The following is a 23,100-nucleotide window of genomic DNA, read 5'->3' on the forward strand; positions in this document are numbered from 1 at the left end:
ACAAAGGAGTGGCTCAAGAAAAAGCACATTCAGGTCCTGGAGTGGCCTAGCCAGTCTCCAGACCTTAATCCCATAGAAAATCTGTGGAGGGAGCTGAAGGCTCGAGTTGCCAAACGTCAGCCTCGAAACCTTAATGATTTGGAGAAGATTTGCAAAGAGGAGTGGGACAAAATCCCTCCTGAGATGGGTGCAAACCTGGTGGCCAACTACAAGAAACGTCTGACCTCTGTGATTGCCAACAAGGGTTTTGCCACCAAGTACTAAGTCATGTTTTGCAGAGGGGTCAAATACTTATTTCCCTCATTAAAATGCAAATCAATTTATAACATTTTTGACATGCAGTTTTCTGGATTTTGTTGTTGTTATTCTGTCTCTCACTGTTCAAATAAACCTACCATTAAAATTATAGACTGATCATTTCTTTGTCAGTGGGCAAACGTACATAATCAGCAGGGGATCAAATACTTTTTTCCCTCACTGTACCACTGGTGTTAGCTGTGGTAAGGGATAAAACTCAGGTCACCGTGTTCGTAGTACAGTGTGCTAACCACTGTGGCATCACTCACACCTTGACTACTGTAGGTTTGACTTTGTAAAACATATTGAGGTGTTGACTCACCACGCAGAGAGTGTATTTAGTAGAAACTTAAACGTAGCTTTTCAGAAATCCCACTCCACTCATCTACGTAAAAAATTTGGAACGCGTACGAAGATGTAACTACGCTTTGTTTTCCTTCACCTTTTACGGTAACCTAATAGGTGGCGTGTTTACTACTTAACAATGGCTTTATCTTGCACAACGAACGACATTTGTGGCTTTGCATCATTGCACTGCGATAACTTCACATGGGACCAATCAGCAGCACATTCCTGCAAACGAGTCCAATTAAGCACAGACTGAAACAACAAAACACACACACACCAGTTAAGCTCGTACTCTGCCAGAAACCCTTGCCTAATTTCCATTTCCATTCAGAGGCCAAGTTCAGCCGCATTTTACACATTAACTTCACATAATGCCAACACAGAACAATTTGATGGGCAGAGGGACTTGTGGGGGGGGGGGAGCGTAGTGGGGATTGGGGGGACGACTGAATTTTCCGAAATGTTAAGCTTGAAGGGTGATGGTGGGGGGGTGGTGATGGTGGGGGGGTGGGGATAATGTGGGGGTGGTGATGGTGGTGATGGTTGGTGGAGGGGGTGGTGGTGGGGGTGGTGGTTATGGGGAGGGGGGGTGGTGGTGGGGGTGGTGGGAGGGGATGGGGGGTGGGGGTGGTGGTTCAGGGTGGTGTGGGGGGAGTGGGGGGTGGTGGGGGGTAGTGGTGGGGGGGTTGTGATGCGGGGGGGGGCAATTCTGCGATGGGCTGGGTGGGGCAGCAGCGAGGACACAGGATGAAGGTTTTGGCTGTCGTGGGCAGTGTCGTGAGGAGCCAGTTCTGCAAGTGCATCGTCGTGCGTCACGCTTTGGCGTCTGGAGCGCGCCGCCGAGTGTGAAAACAAGGAGGGTTTTTTTTGCTGTAGTTCACTCGTGACCGTCACCTTAGCTTCCTTGCGACAACAGCAGCAGCAGCGAGCCGCGCAGAAGAGGGCACCCGGGGGAGATCTAAGAGCGTGGCGTCAGGGTCCGCGCCGAGAGTCTCGCCGGTAGCCGCAGGTCTGTCCGCAAGGGCCGCGCACGAGGTGGAGGGGGGATCCTGGACACAGAACAACCATCCCAGCCACAAGTTCGTTTTGTTCTTACGATCTGCTCGCCACTCCGCACGGCCTGCTACTCTTCACAGGGTGTGTATGACTGTTCTATCTCTCTCTCTCTCTTATCTGTTAAAATAACTTGTTTGTAATTGAATTTTTCATGAGGGCTCTATTTTAAACGGCATTCGTGCCCACACCTTTCGTTATCATGTATTTTTTTAATATGCTTGCTTTGCATTGAAATTTGCTTGAAGTTCTTAAAGGGCTTGCGCACCGCGTGCGTGGTGATGCCACTGTTTATTTCACGGCTTCTTTTTTGCCCTCCCAGGGAATTTGCTTGCATGCAGATTTCCAGAGAGTATGCGCGTTGTAATTTTTTTGGTCAGACTTTCATTGGCGCTTTTGTGTTCAATTATAAAACTACGATACGTTTGCTCAACCTGCCCTGCATAATGTGCGTGGTATTATTGCGTGGACGAAGCTGTGAGTTTTGCCTGCATCAGGGTGCAGGCGAATCAGGCCACCCCAATTCAATTCTCGCTCAAAGCCACTAATACCAGGTGACGATTATCTAAACCGGTGCGAGGCCTCCCCAAGTGGCCTCAGCCTCCCCAAGTGGCCTCAGCCTCCCCAAGTGGCCTCAGCCTCCCCAAGTGGCCTCAGCCTCCCCAAGTGGCCTCAGCCTCCCCAAGTGGCCTCAGCCTCCCCAAGTGGCCTCAGCCTCAACCGAGTACCTGGTGCAGTGTGTAAACATAGCCACCGAGGGGGAAAAAGGCGGCCGGCCGTGATGCTGGCCACCTCGCTCCTTGTGTGCCGTGCCGGCCTTAATAGGTGTTTGCCAACACCACTGGCCCCAAGTCTGATCAGGCTGGAGGAGGGATACTCTTTGGTTCTTTCGGTAAAGTCATTTATTATTTACGTGACTTTAGCGAAAGAACCAAAGAGTATGGATTCCTGCAGTCACGAAAGTTTCAAATCAACATATAGGAGGGATATTTGATGCACGCATTTTGATCATTAAAACCTCCAGAATGTCAACCCACACACCTGCCCGCACTTTGCGCCATACAGAAATCTATGCGACAAGTATCAACAACCATTTGTTTTGCATTTTTTGTGCATAATCAGTGCTGAAACTTTTAAAGAAGGAACAAAAACTACCTCTGATTTTCAGTCACATGACTGACATCACAGCTCCCCTATGCATCATTGCACACAAACGCGCGCCTCCCAGAGAGCCCTCTGACCTGACTACATTTTTCCCGGTACTGTCCCCAGGTGTTTTACGAGACACCCACTCACAGGTCCAGACAGCATTACCCTATCCTGTGACGGGAAACACGCAGTGTAACCCACAAAGCATCCGCCCAGTGCTGGGAACAGATCTCATCTCTATCATAATAAACGGCATAACCATTTACTATTTTTACCGCACCCCCCCCCCCCCCCCCATATGCAGTGCATCTCATCGCAGGCGATGCAGAAGACGGGAGAGATGTCCGTCCATCACGACAGTGCGGCTGCCTCCTCCTCAAGGCGCAATCGCTGGCACGTCAGCCGCTCTTCTTGGCAGGGCAGGGCCCTGGACTCGGAGGCCGTCCCTATCGTGAGCGGCGAGGACAGGGTCCGAGCCGGTGCCGCCGCGTGGCCACAGGAGGCCTCACGCGGGCATCAGGCGGAACGGACAAGCGGCCGTCGGAAGCACGATGGCACGGAGCACAATGGCTCAGAGAATCGGTACCCAAGCAGGCACACCAAGTTCTCCACGAAGGATTGGTGAGGAGCATTAATTTTGTTTTTATTGCATCCTTTCTTTCATTTCTCGAATTGTAATAAAGAGTAAACTGCTTATAAGATACCACACCAAAATAAAAATAGCACTCAATTACATTGAAGTGTCTTTGTTAAAGGTACTCATGGTGCTGTACATCACAAATAAATTATTTGTTTGCCAAGGGCAGAAAAAAGTACAGTATAGAAGCTAAATGAGATAACTAAAATAGGCAGGAATGAGAACAGTTAACCCATTTATGGGTGAAAGCCTCCCCATTCCATGAAGGTAGTGGTGATTGTATTACCATACTTCACCAGGCTGGGCAGTGTAAGTCAGATTTCCAGGTTCATATAACATCCTCCTTAGAACTATGCATAGGTGGAATAAAGTTTAACAAGAGGAACTTGGAGGCTGTGTCAATATGATTATACAAAGCAAGGCGCGACTTAATTTGAAGTGTTTCACAAGCAGGTGTGCCTGTGCACCTCCCTAAGTGTTCCTAAAGTATTTTTCACTAGCAAAATACAGTTCGTCATCAATATAGTGCATGTTTGAATGTTGAAAATTATTTCGCACCGTACGTCGCCAACCGCGCTAATTGGAGGTGAGCACTTGTCCAATATGAATGGCAAGTGCTGGGGAATGAGCATGGCGTGGTCTCGGGAATGGCTCATTCTATTACACATGTGGTGGACATTCGATGATAGAACGCTCGCACTGCCCTGTGGCACGTCACTCGGCAGTCGCATCTTTGTGATGAACACACCGAGACTTAAGACCGTGACTCTCCCATGTGCAGTTCATCTCTGTGTGTCTTGGACCCAACACCTGTTAAACACAACCCTGCAGCGTGACCTTGTCTAAAACAGTGTCATGTACAAAAACAAATTGGTGGGTGGGAGCGGGCGGGGGGGGGGCAGTGGCGGGAAGGGGTGCACGACACACACTTTGTTAAACAAAAATGTAGACGAGTCTTAACAGATTGAGTAACGAAACGATTTGTTTTTGTCTGGCATGCATTCTGCTCTAGCACTCACCCCCAATGTACACGAGGAAAGGCGGTGATTCCCATAGTTTAAACGTGCGAATAATAATATAAAAAAATCCGTTGTGGAAATTGTTTGACTCTATGTATATCTTATTATGATACATTTCAAAATGATGTAAAAATAGTTTCTGTGAGGTAAGATTTAATTTTGGCAGGCAGAGAATACAAAAATATTATATATAAAACATTCCACATGATGAATTTACTCAGCTTTATCCTGATAAATATCCTTTGTTTTAACACTAAAAGTGAAAAACAGTTCCTTGTCATTGCGCAATGATTCAACGGTCAATGACTCAAGGGGAAATATTTGTGCTCGGCATTTTTTGCAGGAAACAAGTTTTATTTATACATGAAGTTTCACCGGATAAAGGAAGGACTAAGTAAATACACAACGCATGCAAAATGATTGGCAAGCGCTCTGCAGATCACAAAACACCACAAGTGGTGGACAGAGTTGATTTCTAAAGCACCGCTAAATGCTCCCACAAACCTGCGCAATTAAAGTGACGGACGATGAGGATAACGACGATGAGGTGTGTGACTGAAAGACGGGGCTCAAATTCAGCTGGGACACACCATGCTGGAAAACAATGCCCATCGCACAGAGCACGAGAAGATTTTAATTTAAAAAATTTAGTTATATTAACTTAATAACTTAATTACAAACTAGAGTATTCTCCGGATTATGAGGCGGCTCCGGAAAAGTAAGACACACTAATAACGTGTGCCTAGTGCCAATAAAGTTATACAAATCTGGTTACACACACACCGCCCAGATTACATCATTTACTTTCAAATAAAGGGCTAAAATTACGTATTTTTAATGCGTTCTCATTAACAACAGCTTATTCATTATTATTTGAAACAAATGGGTGTAGTGTAAACACCTTTATAGTGGACTGTATTTTATTTAGATTCGCAATGCTTTGACGGCTTATGCGTTTGACTGATATGATTGCATAACTTGCAGTTTTTTATTACACTTCAGGAAACGTGAAGAATGGGAATGCCTTTTGAATGCATGGGAAACAATTAATGACGTTCAAAACTATTAAGACGGCTGTCATGTATGTCGAGTCCAACAGTAAACTCTCAAGAGGAACACAATACCTTTTTTGTCTTGGTCTCTCGAGATGAAAATTATATCCAGAGTTAAATATAACGTGAAGCATCAGGGGACAGCGTGGGGTTGTGGGGTTGTTGGCTTCTGGAAGAGTGCCACTAATCCTAGGTTGTGAAAAGCAGTGGATGTCAATGTGAGACCGTTCTCCTTGAAGGTCTTACAAATATTTCTCGTTCACAGACGGCTTCTTGAGATGTCCGTGCTCTGAATTCCCTGCCCCCTGTTCAAGTGCCGACTTTTGACCTTTCTCTTTTCTTCTGTCAATCAATGATGGTATTTCTCGCCAATACATACGTAAATATGCCCACTGTTTCTGTACAGCGTCTTGAGCTGCCATCGCGATTACATGCTATACACAATCCTAATTTGCATTGTATTGTATTTCACATTTGAAAATTGCACTCTCATCACGTGTAAATTAACACATTTGTGAACTGAATAAGTCAGCGGATGAGTAAAAATTGTAATCAGGAAGTGTGGAGGCACGGGGAATTGTTCTAGAAACGTTGGCATAGGCAGTGCAAGTCACTCGACATTTTGTGGTATAAAAACCCAGCAGCCAAACTCCCCATCCGCTGCTTTAATCCCTCCTAGCGTTCCCCTCTCTCCCCCTCCTCGCACGCAATACTGGGATCCATGCCCGCTCTCTGCTGATCGAGTGCCCCAGAAACTTGAGGCGGACGATGACAAAATGTATCCATATCCGTTTGGCCAGATGAGTCACTTTCAGAATGTTGTTTTTCTTCACAGCATCTGACTTGTCGTAATTATGCGAGGCAAACGGATCGAATGCGATTCACCCAAAAAAGCTGTTACCTGAGTCAGATAATTAAATGTGGCCCGGATAAAGCATAAGCCACCCACGTACAACACCCAAGTGTAACTTTGTTAACCTCTTCAACTATTTAACACGTAGCAGGCTTTCGTGACCAATATCATCCATAATAGAGGTTTTTTTGGGTTAGATCGCGTAAATATATAAATGTTGTGTTGTTAAAACCCGCCACCACCCGACACAGCCAACTAGTAAGGGTTGTCACGTAAACAGAACATGCCGATTCTTCACTAGTACAGCACTAGTGTATAGTGTAGTATACTAGTAAAGCACACCGGTGTGTTGGAGAGCCAACATTTACAATCTGAGTACGACATTTCACCAGTAATTACAACTAGCTTCATCAGGCGACAGCCAGATTTGTGGAGAAGTGTAACTGTAATAAATATTCTTCAACTATCTCCTGTAATACATTTTCATTGCTTGGTATAATCACTACATGTGGCAGCAAAAAATGTAATGTGAATACTCTACATCCTTCATTTATGTCTTTTTCCTTTATTTCTACAATCGCTTGTCTTGTGTTCTGTGAATTTCTGCACTCAACAAGTTCCTAAGTGTTTTAGAGTTATGTTTGTTCTATCTCTTATTGGCACATATCTTCTTTCCCATCATGTTTGTTTGTGGTTTCAGATATTTTGTTCTGTTTGCTTATCTACTTTGTGCCAACTTTAAGTGTACTGTCCATATAAATGCGAGTTATTTATTATTATTGGTGAAATGTATGTCATAGTTTGTCTTCCCTAGAGGTTGTTATCTGTTTATTATGATCAATCTTAATTCCCACCCCCCACTTGCTGAACAACACATTTGGTGTTGAGTGTCTTGTTCTCGCCTGTAATTAGCTTTGTCCTTTCTTTGGTAATGTTGCATAGCAACAGCCTGCGATCGCTTCCTTTGCTGGAGTTTGCAGAGGACAGAGACATATCTGATTGTCTGCCGTTTGTCCGTGAAAATCCAGGCGATTTTATGTTTTTATACTTCCCATTTGGGCTCTTGAATGTCCATTTTTTCGACTCCTTTTTTGCTAACTGCAAACACGATGAGACATTCTCTTCTCCAGGTCCCTCACTCTGATACCAAATTTACCAATCATCCTCTAATTTCTGCTCTTTTTTAAAAATCCACTTTCACCTTTAAGTCAACCAATTAATTTGCCCTCATTTAGAAGTTGGTTAACGTCTTTATACTCATACATTTAGTGTGAGGCACGCGGCCACCTCCCTGGTATCCAGCGCAATTGGCAGCCAAGGGCAAAACGAGAACGTGAGCGCAGTGGAAACATTGCGATGTCCGTTTTACTCATGGGTGCTGGTGGCGACCTAGGCTGGTGGAGCTGCTCAACCTGGGCCGGGAGGACGCCGAGGAGACGCTGCTGTGCCTGGGCTTTGGGGACGAGGACCCCGACTCCGTGGCTCGTGTCCCCGAGCGTTTCCTGCAGGCACCGTCGCGAGCCCAGGGCATCAGTGCCGACCTCCTGCAGCAGACCCTGGCGCGGCGCAATGAGCAGGACCACCTGATTATTCTGGGTGTGGACAGCACTGTCATAAGACACGCAGAGGCAATGCACGGCTCTTAATGCATTCAAACGAAGGTTGAAAAGCAATTATACATCGACTTTGTCGGTATGTCTCTGGGGGAGGATTGAATCATCTTCAGATGATCTCATATTGACTAAATTTTGGTCTCAAGTTGTGTTGCTGTGATGAGCTTTCCTGCCAAAATGATTAGTGGTGCTCAAAACTTGGAGACACAAACCAGATCAAACATGACTATATTAAAATTTGCAAATGCATTTTCCCTGACAGCTACCTGTCGGCTTCCATATTGTTAATTAAATACTCCTAAAGTTGAAAACACGCTGGAAATCGTGAGATTATCCATGCACATGCATGTTTTTAGTCATTGTTTGAAAATAGTCAACTCTCAATTATCCAGGTAGGTGGCTCAGATAAAACTAAAAACACGAATAATGCAAAACTTGCTTAAAATAGGCTTTGCGAATGTGTTCCTTACCTGCATAGAATGGGGGTGAAGATGTAGAATGCATCATCTTGATTGGTTTTTCAACCAACCGGTTTTACTCACCAACATGTTTGTGGTCATTTGGGCACGTGGTCACTGACCCTCGACGAGTAAGAAGCGAATTTAGTAATTAAACCAAAGGCGCAAGCGATCATGGTTAATCCACAACCGCCCACGGATAATAGTTAACCATCTTAACTGCAGTGTGAAGATGCTAAAAATAGATTCGCATTAAGTAACATTCAGTAAACCCTGTCATGCGTGGCAACCAGCGACACTGCTGGTTTCCGACTTTGCCTTACACAGATGTTCGCAGCAATAGAAGCAATTCCCCAACATCATATAAACTTAGGAGAATCAAAGTTGTGCTCTGCCCATCACGTGGGGTTGCCTCCCATACAAAATTCGTGTGGACCGTACACGTTTCAGATGGGTCTCCTCAGTAACATCTATACGTATGTCTAAACCATCCCTAAAGCCTCTCGTAATCATGTGACTTCTGTGTGGCCACCCTCACTCTAAATCGCTCCCTTCTCCCTGCCCCCTATGAAAACACACTCTGCTCCGCACAGCGACGAGGCTTTTATATAGCCTTTTCATCTTTCCTGAACCTTTGCTCCAATTTCTCCATTCCTTCTACCTTTTAGTTACATTTTTTTTTTATTATTCTTTATTTGATTTCCCGTTCCTTTTTCCATCCGGCTACAGCAGTTGCCAGTTTTACTCTATTTAATGCTTTAAACATCTTGCGTTGTTTGACACCGTTTTCCCCACACACACCTACTTGCTAGGATGTGTGATTTTGTACAACGCATTTCGTGTGCTGTCTTTATATCCCCCGTGGCAATTTTCAAAGGTATATCCATCTGGCAGTGGCAGTAACTCGGGGTGCATTGCTCAGCATCACTCTCCGGTACTGGTCGGGGTTGCCAACCCTCCCGGATTGGCCGGGAGTTTCTACCAGAATTGGCATCGATCTCCCGGTGACTACTGAAAGCAATCCGAGATATTAAATAGGATATTATTAAGAAACTAAATTAGTAAAAACATCTTCCAGACTGGCTTCGGTCAAGCGTTGGCAACCCTATGCACTGTACTTGTCATGTGATTTTCTGCATTGAATAGAATACACTGCAACACATCTATTGCACATACGAATAACAATTATTAATGCTGTACTGTGTGTGATGAAGTGTAATCAGTGTTCTTACCCGATTGAAAGTACATGCAGTTGTCAATAGTAGGGCTACATCGTTGGGCAGGGGATCCATGAATACTGTTTGTAGCTGTGAACAGAGTTGTGGTCAATGGTGAGATGGGGCTACCATAAGTGCATGCGAATGCATGGGTGGGGGGGGCGGTCTATGGATGTGCCATGTGATGATTCTAATCCCCACATTCTAATTGGCTAATTGGGGAGAAATCATTTACCTTTTAATGTACTGCCTACCCTTAATATTCGCGGGTCGTTTATATGCACCCGATTGTGCCTTTTTACAACATATGTATTGTAACGCTATTTTAAATTCGCGGGGTTGTAATTTAAATATTCGCGGCCGTAGCACGCGAAAGTTGTCCGTGCCGCGCTGTTTACACGCTAGTGCTTTCATTTACAGTCGTTTGGAATTAGGAACTGCGTAATATGTATTTGGTTGTTTATTTATATTTGCTATTTTAATTATGTTTATATTCATACAGTTGATATGTTTAAATATAGATGTTCATGCCTCCTTAACCTTTTTTTCTCATAAGCTGTAAGTATTAATATTCGCGCCATTGTCCAGTAATGTGTCTCAGGCAAATATTAAGGGTTTACTCTATTCAAATCTTAGGCTTGAATCAATGGCAAATTCCCATAGGGAATACAGTAGTACATGCAGTTAACAACATTGTACAGCACTATTTTAACATGTGCAATTACACTGTAACTTAAATATACCTTTTTTCATGGTTACAGCCATGACATTTGGAAAGTTTTGGGCCATGACAAATACATCACAGCTGATTTTAGTCATTAAAGGGACACCCAATTCACACAAATACTAGCGATGTCATTAACAGTATTTGAACTAATTTTGTGTCCTCAGATCGTTTCAAGCATGCACACAAACTACCAGCTCATTTTTTAACCATGAGCTTAGCAGAATGGGATGCAGGGGCTGGAAATCCAACTTCTCGGGAGTTTCTACTGGAGCCGATGCCAGGGTCGACACAATCGAGAGCATCACCGTGCCAGAAAGTAGATTGCGGTGATAATGTCGCAAACCAAAGGAGGTGTGGCAGACACTCGGGCAGGGCCTGGTTGATTCGGCAGCTTAGGAGGAGCGTTTCCTGGCAGAGTGTGGTGGAAGAACCCACGGTGCCGTCACACAACGTTAACCAAAGTTGGTGTCACAGCCTTGATGTTTGGGCCGACGTCGAATCGCCTGAATCTTCTCCCACAGAGCAAGGGGTTTTTCAAAAGACTGGCCACAACGAATGCCTTTCTAAGGCCACCAGTGAACAAAATTTATACCGCACAACTTTAAATTCATACACGGAAAGGGATGACGTCCAAAAATACGTGAATGCTCAAGAACTGCCAGAAAGTGATGGCTTTGTCCGCCAAAAGCGTGTGGTCATGTCAGTGGGAAGACCGTTTCACAAGAAGAGCAAGGACTATTCAAACGACGGCATGGAAGACTTTGAAGAGCTGTCCCGTGATGAGAACGCTTGTCTGACCGACAAGAGAGCCGTTCCACTCGTACCACCTCGAATACAGACTTCTCTGGTGCCTCCAAAGGAGGCGGCTTGGCGGTGCAGGGACGGCAATGGTGACGGTGGCTGCCACACGGACGAGCGCGGCCCGGCGGGCGCCCCGCACGGGGCTGACGACGCGAACTCAGGCGGAGCATCGTGCCCAGGCGGACATCTGCTACAATCCCTGCAGCCCGACGACGCGTGCCGGAAGGACTCGTTTGAGATGGACGAGGTGAGTGGGCAACGGCACCTCCGCTTCGAGTAAAAGGAGGATTGGGCTTTATGAAGGCGCGGCAGTCGGTGCGTTAACCACAACTAGCGCGCGTCGTCTGCTTCATGGTGGATGTTCAAAATTCGATTCAGAAAAAGAGTATGTCAAGTGTGCCAGTGTCGCATTACACATTTTTCAGATATCCTTTTTTTCATTATTTACAAATTACTTAATTGGCTAAAACCACATAGCAACTGGCAGACTTTCCTTGTCGGTGCAACATAGCATCGTTCCTATAGCTCTGCGCTATAAGAATGATGCGAATGCCACAAGTTCCAAATTACAGTATTATTGCTATTAAAATAACAGGGTTAATAAAGTGTATTGGAATAACTTATACGTGGCTACTAATTGACACAATATTTGTTTACTCATTGTAAATGCGCCGCGGACAATGGAATCGGGGTGTAAAGATTGCCACACCAGCAGAAGACGGAATGATGACAAGGTGTGGTGGCATTAGGCATGATGTCATCTAGATCTTGACTTAAGTAGCTTTTTAAGTGCACAATACTCCTATGGCAGGTTATTTTTAAATACCATAAAGCTATTTGTGCAGTCCCAACATGTTGAAGACTCATTTCTGCAATTAGTGGAATGACAAATGCTTTTTCTTTTAGATTACGCCATTATATTTTTCTTGACTCAATACTTCACTGTAATCCAATATAAGTGGATAAAAATAACAAAATCTGGACAAGCTCATCCAACGAGCTTTTCTTAAAACAACAAATAAATAAATGTATGGAATTGTGAAAAAAAATCCTTGGCCAGGGGACATTCTTTATTCACTGCAAAGCCTAAACTAATATATTTTCATTCAGTGGTGGCACCTTTGTTGAAACGCCCATCCGTGAACGTGTCTACAGTTGTCATATGCTCATCACAATGGGTGGATAAAATAAACGACCTGCAATTCCCACTCTCTTTCTTCATCTTGCCAAAGCATTCCAACCTGCTATTGCTTGCCTCTTTATTTCATTATTTTAATCCTGGTCCATGCAATGTCGCACGAACTCTGCTGTTCGCTTAATGTCTATTGCTTTGCGAATTACAGATGGCAATGTTGCAGTGGTCACCGAGATGTGAATTTTCTAAGTTAAAATATTTTCCCCACTTTCCAGGTCAGGTCACACCCTCCTCAAATACAAACTTGCATCTTGAACATTATAATTTTGTGTTGGCTTTTTGCGTTTGCTCATCATGATTATCATCAGCCTTGTGCTATCCACTACTGAATGAAAATCGTCCCATACCATCACCATCCCTTATGGTGACACGATGCCACACTCAATTTCACGCCTGCTCATTTGCTGATCGCATCGATCCAGCTCTGTGGCCGTCTTATTCTCAGACGTGTTCACTCCTTTTGCTACCATTCCATCACTGGTCTCTTCTATTTGCCGTTATCCCTTTTAACGATGTGTGCTGCCCAATTAAACCTGTCAATAATGATGTCTGGATTTGTTTTATTGTTCTCTACATGGGATGGCAGGAGCATATGTGATAACACTCCCTTAAGAATACAAATGATATAATAGGTGACGTTTTGGGCAATTTGCTCTTCTTTACAGCACAGATTTAGGCAAATTATTTAGTTTTGCTATTGCTCATCGACATACTCGTGTTGATTTTTGATTTATAAGCATGAAGATTGTGACGAGTGCGAAGGCATGATGAGATGGCTTCTGTGTTGTCTTGTAATGCTCAGGTGCGCAGCGAGGATGGAGAGGGCATGCACGGAGCGTGTGTGGATGGGAGTTCCGGTGCTGAAGGTTAGTGGCAAATTCATTTCGATGTAATTTGTTTCACAAAGAAAGTGGCGAATTATACACGTACTTGTTTATATGTTAAATGAAAAAATGCAGTCTAATTTTGTTTTATGTTTTTCTAATACATTCTCAGAGCGCTATTAGATTCGTGTCAATGGCGTACATTTTAAAGATTGCTCCCTGTCATACCAAACCCCTAAAATGAATTTCACTGGACAATGTCAACTAAAATTAGTCTAAAAAATTACTTTAAAAATAACAATGCCATGCATTTATTCAGAAAAGCCACGCCCAATTCCAAGAAGCCTTTTCAATTTGGATTCTATCACATTGGGCTGTTTAGCCAATTCCATCAATGGGTGTTCGGCTTCTTTTGGGAGGAGACCTGTGTACCTGGAGAAAATCCACCACGCGAACAAGGGGGATGGTGAGACTCCACATCGCCTCCTGGTCATCTTGCAGCCTCACACAATTCTTATAGCCTTGGTGATCACCCATCCCAACACTGCCCAGGCATCACCCTGCTTAGCTTCTAATGTCAAGGATTAGTTGAATGTAAGGCGATTTTGATTATGATGACAGTAGTGATGAAGTGTAATGGACCATGGTTTATGATGCTGTGACCTGGTTACACTGACCTCTGTCCCTCCGTCCGACCTGTCCATTTGCCCCAAAGCCGACCTTGTGCGAACAAGTAGCGTGCAGTCGGACAGCAGTGGCTACTCAGAGGAGCCAGCTGGAGATCAGACGCCTGCACTGCCACTACCGCCTCCACCACCGCCTTCAGCGGACGTCACAGATTCTGCAGAGACGTGGATCCTGGAGTGAACGATCGTCGCCATTAGCGAAGAACAAACACAAATGCGTGGCTCCGTTTGGTACGGTTAGATTGTCTAACGAGATAAACCTAATTTATTAATCTAATTTTCTATTTATCTTTTTGTATGTATACATGGTTTCCTTTACAAGAGGGACTTGTCTCATTGAGCTCATACCGGGTAAAATAAAGTCTACTACTTCTGCTTAAATATGCTTGTTTAGATTCCAGGAATTAATATAATTTTTTAACAATAAGACAACAGCAATAGAAACTGGTTTAATGGTTATTCCAACATAAGTACTTTTACACCAGATTTCATCTGTTGAAGCACAATGTGAGACGTTTTAAGTGTGTTTTCTAAGATAAGGTCAGGTAGATCACCCTTGCTGGATTACATTCTGCTGCTGTCAACAAAAGCATAACTGTGTAATCACGTATGGCATGAACTTAACTGAACTGGACATTACGAAAATTATCTGTTTATCATCAGGATGAGTGATACCTAAACCACGCAACTAAAATAGTAATAAACAATAGTGCAATACGATACAGTAAAATAAACAGAAATGCTCCAATAAATGTTTACAAGTTATCAGCAGTAACTGTTGCCTGGATTTTCATTTAACTCAATGAGCATTACACCATCAACTGACTGACTACACCCGAGGCAAAAGCAGGATTAGCACTTGCTTATCCTGCTTGGGCAATGACAAAACTGCAGTGATATTACACAAAAGACAAATGGAGTATCGGAACCTGTTTGGAACAACAACAAAAAACAGGACATTTATGGGAAGACGAAGATCTACAACACCGATAGGGAAAACATGCAAATAAATGTTTTTTTTTAACGGTCTATTATTATCATGTAACTGTCAAAGCTGGGACTATTAACGTCCTTAAAATAAATCGATGACCCAGGACAGCTACTTCAGCTACCCTTAAAAATGATGCTTATTTATTAACGATAATATAATTCTTACACAGTAAGCAAATACACGAATCAATGTGAATTGAGCGTTCCAAAAAGGCCTTCAACAACGGATTTATTGGTTTACATGAAACGGTATTTGTTTATTCATCTAATGCAGAGGATTTCACACAAAAAAATGGAGAAAAAAATGAAGTCACAGTATTCGGTCTCTCTTTGTTTCCGTCAGTGCTGTACTGGGTAAAACAATAATAAATGGTATGCGACATTCTCCTTGTTACAGAAAACAAATACATGTATCTCCATTGCCAAAAAAGTTAATGAACATTTAAAATGCATCAAACATCAAACTATTTTCTGGAGAATCTTCGCACAGAGCCACATATCTCTTAAGTAAATGCCGTTATGGACGCCATTGTCAATGCACGAATAAAAAAGAACTTTAATACAGTGTAACCAAAAACTGAAGCCCAAAGATGCACTGAGATTGTTACCCCCACAGTGGCATTGTCCAGTTACCCAAGGCTAAACATTTGTGAATAAATGCGTGTGCATTACTAATGAGTGAAGTAAAAACCGGTCCAGGGTCGCGTGGTTTAAACAAATGCAAATGGAAACAAACTTGAAGGGGCAGGACGATGGTGCAGTACATGTTATTTCCTTTCAACAAATTACCAACTCTCCCTCACTGGCTTTTATCTACAAGGGCGTTTCAAGGTTAACCTGTACTTTTTGTTCTAGATAATGGGAATAGAATGATAGATCACTGTTGGAAGATTGTGGGGTTGGAATGGCAACATTTGGCAACTCCAGTGTGAAATGACATCTCGGCTGTGCAAAGCAGTCGGGGTATTTTCCAAGATGGCGGAATAAAAGTCTTGTCACGTGTTGTGGGGCAGCATTGTTATGACATTTTTGGTGAAGGGAAGTGTCAGTAGTTGAAATTTACACGAGGTCAGATGTAAATTTTTGCTATGCGTGTCTCATGCATAGGTGTGTTAGGTGCATTAGGTTTAAAAGTGGAAATGAGTAAATACAACGTGATGAGGATATGAAAGCACATGTCTTGCAATGTCTGCGTACTTGTAAAAAACTCTATACGCTACCGGCAATAAGGTGTCACAACACCTATGGGTCAATTGCATGTGTAGCAGGGAAATACGTTGAAAAACAGTACGAATAATTCACTTAGGTTTAATTCTACACATCTCAAAGTTCAGGTTATCCTTGAACCACTCTCATATAATGCAGTTTTAATGTAAATATTTGTTTTTTAAAAAGTGATCTTTCTTGAATTCCCTATCATTTATATTTCTCTCAAGAATTTTAAACCATGAGCCATGAACACTAAATGGCCAGGTTACTGAAGGGATGTGAGGATGGCCAAAGCAGGGCTCAACTTTAGGTCAGGCCCAGAACGGGTGGTTTGGTGTCATTGACCTTCAGGACAGGGCATATTAATTAAAGACCACATCAAGTTCCATGGTGCCAGTACTTCTGAGGAATGGACTTTAGTGTCCTCACGTATTTGTATATGCAGCAAACGCTCTTGAGGCTGGACTTCGGCATTTGCATTGCAAATCTATCATAACTGAGATCCGGTATGACAGCCTTATGCTTAACAGTTGTTGATGCAACCCGCGTATGGTTCAGCACCTATGACTTTTGTGCATTTTTTGTAATTACAATTACAGTAATAATACAGTTTAACAAATTGGGAAAAAAATAAATTACATTAAATCCATCTCAATTCATTTCATGAAATACATATGGAAATCTTAATTCCCATTATTACCGGTGTTAATATACAATATACATCGTATAATAATCATACACAAGTGTAAAATGAGCCGTAACTGTTTAATGACGCAATATAATGCAAGACGGCTACAAAGGCCACCTTTACCGCCACTTCTTTGCACACCAGTGCCCTCCGGCCCCAAACCAAAACGGGCAAAATAAATTACTGAATAAACTTGAGAAACAAATTGCTTACGCTTGTACTCGTTCGCCTCACGTGTGGCTTCGTGCCACTTGTTCCCACGACTACTTTGTAGTCCGGATTCCCACGGCAGCCTTGTGACGAGCGCGTGCTCAAGTTCTGCGGTTCAACTTTTCTCTGGGCCCGCGTGGTGTGGCTCCCTTTGGCCAAGGTGGCTAACACCGCTTGCTTTAAGCGAGGCCCACCCTCTTGAACAGTCGCGATGTCATGGGGGCCAACTCAGAAGAGACGAGCGCCATTAAGGTTAACTTCGGGCCCATAAATTTCTTTTTTTTATACAAAATAACGGTGGTTAGCTTCTGGGTAATGGAAGCCAACGTCAGTATGCGTTAAAACTACTTTTTATACAATTGTGCTTGAGGCACACATTTCAGGCGTGGCTTGGATCTGTTTATATTCGTCATGGAAATGCAGCAAGTCATTCATCCCCACTGCACAGAGGTGATGATAGTTGTAAATAAGTGGCGAACTAATATATAATAAAGTTTAGGGTATATCAATTCCCTATACTTAGTTTAATCTCAGGTTAAAGCTCATGTTGCTGGAGCACATATTAGTCAGTGCGTGGTGAGGCCTTCATCGAACAGTGGATTAACAAAAGCCTGGATATTATTTGTTTTATATATAAAAGCCCAGGATGTGACACCCAAGATGTTCGTGTTGCTGGCTAAGCACTCCCGACACAGATACTGGAAGCCCTGAGACATTCAGCCACGTCCACTAATTTCCTTATTGCATGTCAATCAATGTCACATGCTTGTCCATGTGATAGCTAAGATGAACGCGACAAGGGCATCAACAGCTGGTTTAAGTGACAAGGGAGCAAGGACAATTCACACCAAACGCGGATTTAGGCGGCCAAGTCCAACTGTGCGGTACAGCACTGCCCCCTACCCCGATGTGCACGGGGAGGTGTAATCGCAGCCACAACGCTCAAGAGATGCAGGCACTGAAGAGCCACCGCAGAGTTTACACCCTGTGAGGATTGGCGTGCTTTCCACAGACATACCCTTACTGGTGTTTTTTTTTAACAAAATCGAAATGCTGCTGCCATGAAAAAGTAAGCCTGAATTTGTAAGTCGAAGCAATAAAATACAACTTTTGTTTCCTGCGTTTTCTTAAGAACAGTAAATAAAGGTGGAGGGGGGGGTTCAGTGGTCCGCCTCTGAGGCTCTCTGCCTCAACGTCCACGGCTTTGAGCGATAGGCAACAAAGGTACGGCAAAGAGTCTTACTGTGCCACTACGTGGCCTTCGGATTCGAGCAGTCGGCCGCGCAGCGGACGGTTGGATTTGTACGGTCGCTCGGCCAACGCCGGAGTGCACAGGAGGGTCCTCTCTCCGCCCGACTGTGAACAGCTGGGGCAAGGCAACAAGGGTGTGGGACTGAATAGCACAATTGGCGCCCAACGTGCGATGGGGTCGTTCTGTTTATACCATCGCCGCGTCCGTGCTCCTCCGTGCGGTCTGTGGCGGCGAATTTCAAAGTGGAGACACCGGACCATAATCTCGCTCTTAATTGTGCCCCTCGTTCCTTGGCCTCTGGAGGTCAAGTGAGGAAAATTAGACCGCAGTATCTACTCGTATGCTTAATCTACCTCGGTTCCTACATTCTCTGAGAATCAGAAGGAAAAAAAGACGTTTTTTGTTTTCATTTAATTTGCTTACAATATAATATATATATTTTTTATTCTGAAGCTTTGGTTCTGTCTTAAGAACACAAAATGTCTCGTCCTGTAAACATTGAAGCGGCATAGCGGAACGGAAGTCTTCAATCGTAAGTTTCCATTCTGAAGCGGCAGCTGCCTCCACCACCAGCACCACCGCCGCCACCGCAATCCCAGCTCCTGTTCCTTCCCCCTGGTGGGTAGAGGGGGCAGCTGTCCACACCAGACACCATCGCTTCCACGTCGCCTCCAAGGAGCCAGGACATGTGGAGTGACGGTGACGAGAAAACGGAACGCGCTGCATCGGCTAGCGCAGCACGTTGGCCCTCATGCTGAGGCGACGTAGCCTGCGCGCTTTGGTGCGGGCGTCCGTGCTGCCGGACCGACGCGTCGTGTCCGGAGGGCTTGGGCTGGTGTGGTAACTGGCGCAGTACGGGGGCCGGTCACTGTCATCCCCCATGAACTTGAGGCCCACGACGCCGACCGAGGCTGGGGAAAGGGAAGAAGAGAGCGAGGGAAGTGAGCCGCCGCCTCGACCAAAGCACAAAACAGAAGGGGGATTTTTTGTTCTTTTGTTATCAAGGTGGTGGAGGGGAGTTACAGTGAGGGAAAAAAGTATTTGATCCCCTGCTGATTTTGTACGTTTGCCCACTGACAAAGAAATGATCAGTCTATAATTTTAATGGTAGGTTTATTTGAACAGTGAGAGACAGAATAACAACAACAAAATCCAGAAAAACGCATGTCAAAAATGTTATAAATTGATTTGCATTTTAATGAGGGAAATAAGTATTTGACCCCCTCTCAATCAGAAAGATTTCTGGCTCCCAGGTGTCTTTTATACAGGTAACGAGCTGAGATTAGGAGCACACTTTTAAAGAGAGTGATCCTAATCTCAGCTTGTTACCTGTATAAAAGACACTTGTCCACAGAAGCAATCAATGAATCAGATTCCAAACTCTCCACCATGGCCAAGACCAAAGAGCTCTCCAAGGATGTCAGGGACAAGATTGTAGACCTACACAAGGCTGGAATGGGCTACAAGACCATTGCCAAGCAGCTTGGTGAGAAGGTGACAACAGTTGGTGCGATTATTCGCAAATGGAAGAAACACAAAGAACTGTCAATCTCCCTCGGCCTGGGGCTCCATGCAAAATCTTACCTCGTGGAGTTGTAATGATCATGAGAACTGTGAGGAATCAGCCCAGAACGACACGGGAGGATCTTGTCAATGATCTCAAGGGAGCTGGGACCATAGTCACCAAGAAAACAATTGGTAACACACTACGCCGTGAAGGACTGAAATCCTGCAGCGCCTGCAAGGTCCCCCTGCTCAAGAAAGCACATATACATGCCCGTCTGAAGTTTGCCAATGAATATCTGAATGATTCAGAGGACAACTGGGTGAAAGTGTTGTGGTCACATGAGACCAAAATGGAGCTCTTTGGCATCAACTCAACTCGCCGTGTTTGGAGGAGGAGGAATGCTGCCTATGACTTTAAGAACACCATCCCCACCGTCAAACATGGAGGTGGAAACATTATGCTTTGGGGGTGTTTTTCCGCTAAGGGGACAGGACAACTTCACCGCATCAAAGGGACGATGGACGGGGCCATGTACCGTCAAATCTTGGGTTAGAACCTCCTTCCCTCAGCCAGGGCATTGAAAACGGGTCATGGATGGGTATTCCAGCATGACAATGACCCAATACACACGGCCAAGGCAACAAAGGAGTGGCTCAAGAAGAAGCACATTCAGGTCCTGGAGTGGCCTAGCCAGTCTCCAGACCTTAATCCCATAGAAAATCTGTGGAGGGAGCTGAAGGTTCGAGTTGCCAAACGTCAGCCTCGAAACCTTAATGACTTGGAGAAGATCTGCAAAGAGGAGTGGGACAAAATCCCTCCTGAGATGTGTGCAAACCTGGTGGCCAACTACAAGAAACGTCTGAACTCTGTGATTGCCAACGAGAGTTTTGCCACCAAGTACTAAGTCATGTTTTGCAGAGGGGTCAAATACTTATTTCACTCATTAAAATGCAAATCAATTTATAACATTTTTGACATGCGTTTTTCTGGATTTTTTGTTGTTATTTTGTCTCTCACTGTTCAAATAAACCTACCATTAAAATTATAGACTGATCATTTCTTTGTCAGTGGGCAAACGTACAAAATCAACAGGGGATCAAATACTTTTTTCCCTCACTGTAGGCAGTGAAGGAAGGGAAGCATCCATGACCAAAAATGCACAATATCACAGCAAGTCCACCCTGGTTAGCAAAATGGAATATGGGAATGGGAAGTTAGGTCATGCATTGGTTTGGTCAGGTAGAGGTTGTTTTCAAGGTATTGTATGATTGAGATGGTAAATTGAGGAAGTGGTAGCTCAACCTTGGAGAAGCTGCTTCCCCCAATTCCTACTGATCCGCTGTGACTTCAGAGCCTGAAAGAAAAAGACCTAAGTTATCTAAACAGAAAAACACTCGAGATGTCCTCGACACAAATCCTGGAAACTAAAAAAAGAAATGTTAAAAATACCTGTGGGAGAGAAACACACTTGCATCGTTATGCACGGGGAGAAATATGTTAAAAGTAAAAATGGGGGCATTCGTGAAAAGTCACACTTCACTTGGAGCAGCACAGAGGTCACTTACGATGGAGCTGAAAACAAAACCGCGTACACACTTCAACCTCTTATCGTATTTATCATGACAATGAACCAATACCGTCCATCAATCCTCTCTTGAAGCCTCACCTCTACTTCCCTCCCCTCACCCCTCCACTCCTCCCCGTCCCTCCCCGACCCTTTCGTGAAACCCTATCGTGGAGTCTCATCCCGCAGTCCTTGCCATGCCCCTGCTATCCAAATCGTGTTTTTGTGTTGCCGTTTTGTAAACTATGTTAAGCGCCTCGAGTAAAAGGCGCCCTATAAATATAATATCATAGGCAGTCATATTACTAAAAGGCAACGGGGCTTTGCAGTAGAAGCTAAAGTGACGCTACTCTGATTTCCCATTTGCTAATTCTTACGGTGGGATAAGTTCGTGCGTAGTATTGACCACGGTTGTCTACATGTAGCGTTGTATTTAACAAAGCGTTTTACGTATAATTATACATATGCAATACACTCCTTAAGAATGAGAAAATTTACATATGCAATTTTTGTGAAAGCTTATGAATGAATGCATTAATAAAATCGCCAGTTACATGCATGTACGTTTATGAATGAACACAGAAATGGGGACACTACGCGAATACGAGTTTGTTAATAAACTATTAGCGGGCTCACTAATTATACACGTACGAGTTCATTGATTAATGCATTAATGGTCTTACTAATTACATCTGTACGAGTTTACGAACGAACATGTCAGTGAACTCATTAATTACATGGATACGATGTTATGAATTAACGTGTTAATGGCCCCACTAAATCGTACACTCATGACTGTACCAGGGTTTGGCAACCAATATGACAGAGAGAGCCAATTTTTTGTTCGACTTTGCTTAAAAGCTCAATATTTCAAAAGTCACGGTGCTTGTGCATAACGTCACGTAGCAGTCCATAAACAGCCGCATGCGGGTTTCCGGAGCTGCAGGTTGCTGACGCCTGGATTATAGCAATTCACTTATTCACGTATCACAGGTTCTGTTTTATTTCACCTCATCTTCGCCATTACATTCATATGTACCATTATTAATTACCTGTATCGCGCCTTGACCAAGGCACTAAATAAATTACGAATAGATGCATGAATAATAGGCAACACCTCCATTCAAAATCACATTTAAGAAGCTGTACTCCAAACATTACGCCTGCTAATTTGGCAAAACATTACGGTACAAACCCACCCCAACCCACCACCACACTCTCGGACCATGCACTCCCTTAGCAGGAAACGCACGTACATCTCATTGGGTTGCTTGGCAGCTCCAGGTGAGAAGTCTCGCAAGGCCCCACTGCGCTACGGATAAAAATGAACTCGGAGGCAGATTATTTATTATTCAAGTAAATCGGCTTGTATCTCACCTTCCTCCACCTGTTTTTGTTCCTCCAACGGGAGCTGCCGTTGCGATGGAGACGATCCGTTCTGTCCCTTGCTGCTCCCCTCTGGGCTGTCTGCACATGGCAACAGCAGCAATAACATCAGCGCTTGTGACAATGGCAGCAGCTATCATACAAGCTACAGCATCTGACAATTCAATAATAAGTGAGCTGTATGCACATGTACAGCCCCTTTTGCCAATCCACTGCTGGATGAGGGCCGTACAATAAAAAAACACACAATTTCTCCATCTTAGGTAAGTTCAATCGTAATCTATGTCACGTGGGACATTACACAAAGACAAAAATCCCCCATAAAGGCTTTAATAAATTATTGGGGCAAGTGCTGTTAGCAAGCA

At 44.1% G+C, this 23,100-nt stretch overlaps 2 protein-coding genes across 4 annotated transcripts in view; one reads left to right on the forward strand and one right to left on the reverse strand.

Moving 5' to 3' along the window:
- The first annotated feature begins 1,364 nt into the window (after nt 1-1,364).
- On the forward strand, nt 1,365-14,700 carry LOC116940898 (uncharacterized). The gene is made up of 6 exons (XM_032951242.2): nt 1,365-1,782; nt 3,152-3,468; nt 7,802-8,004; nt 10,588-11,471; nt 13,222-13,285; nt 13,959-14,700. Exons 2-6 carry the CDS (start codon nt 3,170-3,172, stop codon nt 14,108-14,110), a joined length of 1,602 nt encoding a protein of 533 aa, XP_032807133.2. The 5' UTR covers nt 1,365-1,782; nt 3,152-3,169; the 3' UTR covers nt 14,111-14,700.
- A 415-nt stretch (nt 14,701-15,115) lies between these two features.
- The window catches only part of LOC116940897 (dual specificity calcium/calmodulin-dependent 3',5'-cyclic nucleotide phosphodiesterase 1A-like), a 74,521-nt gene continuing 66,536 nt past the window's right edge, over nt 15,116-23,100 (reverse strand). For 2 of the 3 annotated variants that reach the window (XM_032951239.2, XM_032951241.2), the window contains exons 17-18: nt 22,727-22,816; nt 15,116-19,189 (exon numbers count right to left, since the gene is read on the reverse strand). In XM_032951239.2, coding sequence (XP_032807130.2) covers nt 19,008-19,189; nt 22,727-22,816 — 272 coding nt within the window. In that variant the 3' untranslated portion in view covers nt 15,116-19,007. Of the gene's footprint in view, nt 19,190-21,087; nt 21,140-22,726; nt 22,817-23,100 lie in introns of all 3 variants that reach the window. The other variant, XM_032951240.2, reaches the window with a different exon arrangement.

Source organism: Petromyzon marinus, chromosome 10 (assembly GCF_048934315.1).
Source record: "Petromyzon marinus isolate PM22_M1 ecotype Great Lakes invasive population chromosome 10, UKy_Petmar_22M1.pri1.0, whole genome shotgun sequence".
Lineage (NCBI taxonomy): Eukaryota > Metazoa > Chordata > Hyperoartia > Petromyzontiformes > Petromyzontidae > Petromyzon > Petromyzon marinus.